Raw genomic sequence first — 4,778 nt, forward strand, 5'->3', positions numbered from 1 at the left:
TATTTTTGTTTTTTGTCCTAGCGTTAGTTTTCCTTCAACAAAAATAAAATAAAAAACACTGATAGAATGGAATCAAAATTACTGATATAGACATTAACAAAAAAAAAAGGAAGTACTTTATCCTTTTAATTAGGAACTTTATCGCATTAATTAGGTTATTTACGAATGTATACATACATTATTTTGTATACGTTTAAAGAACTTAACAAAATTGAAACAATTCATGATATATGCTACTGTACACTGTACCCTCTTTTTTCCAAAAAAAAAAAAATATATATATATATATATATATGCTAAACAATAAAAAGATTCTAAGAACAAGTTGCCTGCACTCACAATTATTTATGTAACAAAGACAAAATTTCATAAAAGAAATCAATGGATGCACCCGTGTGTGTATTACAATGTGCCGTATTGGCATCTGATAATTTTCCTATTGCACTTCATTCCTGATCCCATATTCCCATGTTTCAAACAAGTAATTTTCTACAAAATAAAAATCCCGCCCAAAAAAAGAAATAAAATGCACAAAGGAAAAGAGTCGTGTCTTTAAAAAAATAAAAAGAGTAAAAGATTAAAAAAAAAAACGAGAGAAAAGAAAAAAAAAACTTTGTACACCAAACAAAAGTCAACAATGTATCTCAATCCTCAAACATGATTATCGGGTCGGAGCGGATCCGATGACCGTTCACCAACATCGTCCTTCCCAACAAACGGACGATCCAACGGTGGCTTTTCATGCTCCGACGAAGCCGCCTTCGGACGAGGCACCACATCATCACCGCCCACATCCTTTGAAGACCTGACTGACCCAGTCCGCGAAACAAAAGGCGGCACCACCGAGAAAACCCACCGGTCGGCCCTCGCCTCTGGTTCAAACCGCTCATAGTAACTAAACCCGTCCTTCCGACTGCCGCTCCGGTATCCCCTCCTTGCGCTCCCTACCCTCGGAAGCCCCGCGCCAGTGCTCTTCGCCCTCTCCAACGACGAGTTCACCAGCTGATTTCGTACGTCTGCCGGCAACCTAAGCGGGAACCGCTCATGACTCCCTCCCCGTCGGCCAATCAAATGGCCGGTCGAATTTGACCGCGGGAACATCCCACCCAATCTCCACCCAGTCGACCTTGATCTCCGCGGTCCGAACCCGGTCGACCGCGACCGCGACGGCCGGTTCTGGTTCCGGTTCGCTCCCCCGATCAGTCCAACCTCCGGCGACTCTTCATCTCTGATCGCCATCTCTCGATCCGGCCTGCTTGGTTCTTCAATATTAACGGAAACATGATCAGGTCGGACTGGGTCGTCAACCGGATGCAGAATTTCAGCCAGAGTATGGTGAACCTCGCCGGGTTTGGGGATTAGGTTAGCGCGACAGACGGGGCATGTAGCGTGAGAAACCAACCAGACGTCGATGCAATCAAGATGAAACACGTGGTCGCACTTGGGGATTAAACGCAGCGTTTCGCTGTCCTCGAACTCGTTCAAGCAGACCGCGCACTCCAGAGAGCCTTTCCCGATCTTGTGTCCCTTCACGGTCTTGTAGACGAAAGTCGGGAAGGTCTCGATGTTGTCCGGGTCAAGCCCACGGGCGCCTGTGGCCCAGCCCGGAGAGGATGGGCCAAAGCCGAGGTCAAGCCGGCCCCGGAACCTGTCCTGGGCGCACTGGCGGGTGTAGACGGAGAGGAAGCCCAATATGAAGAAGACGCTGACGAGGAGGACCATGACTATGGCCATTCTGAAGTCCACTGTTGGTTGGCCCTGGCTGTAATCCGGCGGTGGGGGTGATAGAATCTGTGCGGCTGCTTTTTCCGGCGACGCCAATGAGATCATGATTAAGAGGAAAATCATGATTGTTGCTTTCTTCATGATTATTGTCGTTTGTGGTTCAGGCCATATGGCCATTGATATTTCTGTAGTTGTCGTAGATGGGTATATATAATGATTATTGTCGTTTGTGGTTCAGGCCATATGGCCATTGATTTTTCTGTAGTTGTCGTAGATGGGCATGTATATATACTGGGGAATGGATAATAGAGAAGGGAGAGGAAAATAAACAGTTTTTTGAGAGCAGGGAAAGGACCAAGGGAGAGTGAATGAAGCAGCTTTGAAGGAGAAAAAGATTTTTGGAGTTGACTAAGGAGTTGGTGACGAGGACAATTACGAGGGGACCAAATTTTTATGTGACTTTTGGATGTATTAATGTCCAGATACGGAAGCTGTAACAAAGGTTGGCGTGTTTTGTTTCATTGGTTGCGGCGTGTAGAATTTTTGCCGGATTATTTCGATTTTGGACTTTGGTGACCAGAAAAAGTTATTAATTTGAGGTAATTTGGCTTTAACACTTTTGTTTTTAGTTTTAGACATAATCAAGGCGATTTTATCAAGGAAAGATGTTCGTTATGTGGATATATATATATATATATGTAAATGCCGGCTAATTTTGTTTTTTTTATCATCAATTGTTATAAATTTTCATGTAAAATGGTTTTTTTTTTTTTTTTTGTTGTGGTAAAATTTATGAGCCCTCGGTCCTATAATAAAGATATATAAATTTGTGATTGATTCAAGAAATATATGGCTTGGAGTAGATTGCTAAAGTGATCATTCCCTTTTTAAGCCTCTTACATGGCATTTCGTTTCTACATTTCTCTTTATATATAAGTTATTATCTACTGGTTGTAGTGAACATGATTGAATCTTTCATCTCAAGGCTTTAATCAATAATGAACCACTTATGAACTCATCTGTCTATGCCTGTTATTACTTCATAACCTTTTCATTAGAAGAGTGAGAAATTTTCAATTTGTAGGAAAAAAAAAAGGTGAATATAAAATCAGATGTAATCAATTTTGTGGTTCAATATATAGTTCTTTTGTCTGATGAAGGGTTAAGCGTGAGAATTTTTCCCTATTTTGGCTAGCTAACGAAACAAAGAGTTAATGTGGCAATAGCTAGATCACAATTTGAATGGTTGTGTGGTGATATATTTATTAGTTTTAATTTTTTTTTAAATGTGGTGATATATTTATTTGAAACTCCTTGAAGTCCTTATTTAAAACAACTCTAACCATACTAATTATTTCATGTTTTTAGCTAAAATAGATAATAATTTAGCTAGAATTTAGCTTTTCTCCACTCTAACTATTAGCTAAATGGTTAGCTATTTTAGATAATCTATTTCACACTAGTTAAATATAGCTAGTAAGAAGTCACTAACTATTTGATTTTTTGTATTATTTTATTATTTCATACCCAATAAATGCAAAGGTTTTTTTTTAAATTAAATAAAGTTATTTATAATTAAATTTAATAAATATTAAAATAATCTATGTTTAGCTAAAATAGAGAGTATGGTTAGAGTAACTCACTAGCTAACATAGTTTTTTAGTTATTTTAGCTTGAATTTAGCTAAAAAATAGAGTGTTCCTTTGGAGATGCTCCTATATCTAACTCGGTAACTTAGCTTGTGAGAAGGACCTTTATGAAGGAAATAATAATAATAATTTGGGGGTGGAGCTATTAATTTTAGCTTTTTTAATGTATTTTAGCTTGTTTTTTATTAATACTTTATTAATACTCGATCTTATCATCTTTATTTCCGTTTCTAATTTATACCTATTTTTAAGTTTCTATACATAATCATTCTCGTTCAACCTAATAATTTTTTTTTTCTTGTTATAATTGTCCTTTTTATTGAATTCAGTATTATTCCCTTCGAGATTAATCTAATTTTCCGTCCTTATCAACAAATGAAAAGTAGATGCCTGGCTTGTATGGTTACCATACTCAAAGGTGCTTCAAATTAACTAGGATGAGTTGAGGAAGCTTCTTGGCGCTGTTGATCTTGCCGGCTAAATCAAGTTTGCTTTGTCATTGATATAAATAGATAAATAGATTGATTTATAAAAAATAGGATTTTTTTTTTGCAATAACTAAATACTCATGAACTGCGCATACAGATATTGGAAGAAAATAATAATATAATAATAAGGACTCTACAAATTTGATGACCAATATGATCACAAGCAGCTGAAATTGATTGGATAATTTGTAAGCATACATAGTGTATTTTGCCAAATTTGACCGCTCAACTCTGAAAATTGTACAAAAAGAATTGGCGATAAGTAGGTGTGACAATGAAAGTGTATTTGTTTATTATCCTATAATACATTAGTTTTTCAAAATTCGTATCTCTACAAAAGACAAAAGAATATCGTACTTCTAAAAACTGAGATATATTAATAACTGAAAACAAGTTACTCCTTTTGGCTTGGAAACCATGGGCTTAATTTATAGATGTTCTATCGTGATTCGTGACTTGCACTCCTTAATTAATTATTTTTAATATTCATGATCTTCCTCCCAATCTTTATTCCTAATTTCAACTTTTGGTGTAATTTAAAATCATGCATCATTTATTTTCAACTTCATGTACTATATTCTCTAATTCCTATATGTAGCAATTGGATAAACCCACACGTTTTGGTTGATTTAAGCCCCACCAATATATATATATATATATATATATATATATTTATATTTATATTTATATATATGAAAGTCTATAAAGATCACTACCATTTGAGTAGTACAAATTACTCAGCAGTGTATTTCTCAAAATACCCTTTAAGCAAAGGTGACATTCGCAGTATTATTAAAAATACGGTACAATAGAATACAACATGGTACATATCAAATGCGCCTCATGAGAAATATTTTCTTTTAGAGAAAATAGAATCATGGGACAAATTTGGAAAGAAAAAAAATAGAATTATGTG

General features: G+C 36.1%; 1 protein-coding gene across 1 annotated transcript; it reads right to left on the bottom strand.

Annotated features, from left to right (window-relative positions):
* Positions 1–549: 549 nt before the first annotated feature.
* On the bottom strand, positions 550–2,302 carry LOC21408745 (RING-H2 finger protein ATL11). Its single transcript, XM_010100395.2, has one exon. It carries the CDS (start codon positions 1,900–1,902, stop codon positions 652–654), a length of 1,251 nt encoding a protein of 416 aa, XP_010098697.1. The 5' UTR covers positions 1,903–2,302; the 3' UTR covers positions 550–651.
* Between the last annotated feature and the right edge of the window lie 2,476 nt (positions 2,303–4,778).

This window comes from Morus notabilis, unplaced genomic scaffold (genome assembly GCF_000414095.1).
Source record: "Morus notabilis unplaced genomic scaffold, ASM41409v2 Scaffold467, whole genome shotgun sequence".
Taxonomy (NCBI): Eukaryota; Viridiplantae; Streptophyta; class Magnoliopsida; order Rosales; family Moraceae; genus Morus; species Morus notabilis.

What these genes read in the sequence shown, in the direction of transcription:
- LOC21408745 (XM_010100395.2), bottom strand. Translation starts at nt 1,902, where the DNA reads ATGGCCATATGGCCTGAACCACAAACGACAATAATCATGAAGAAAGCA.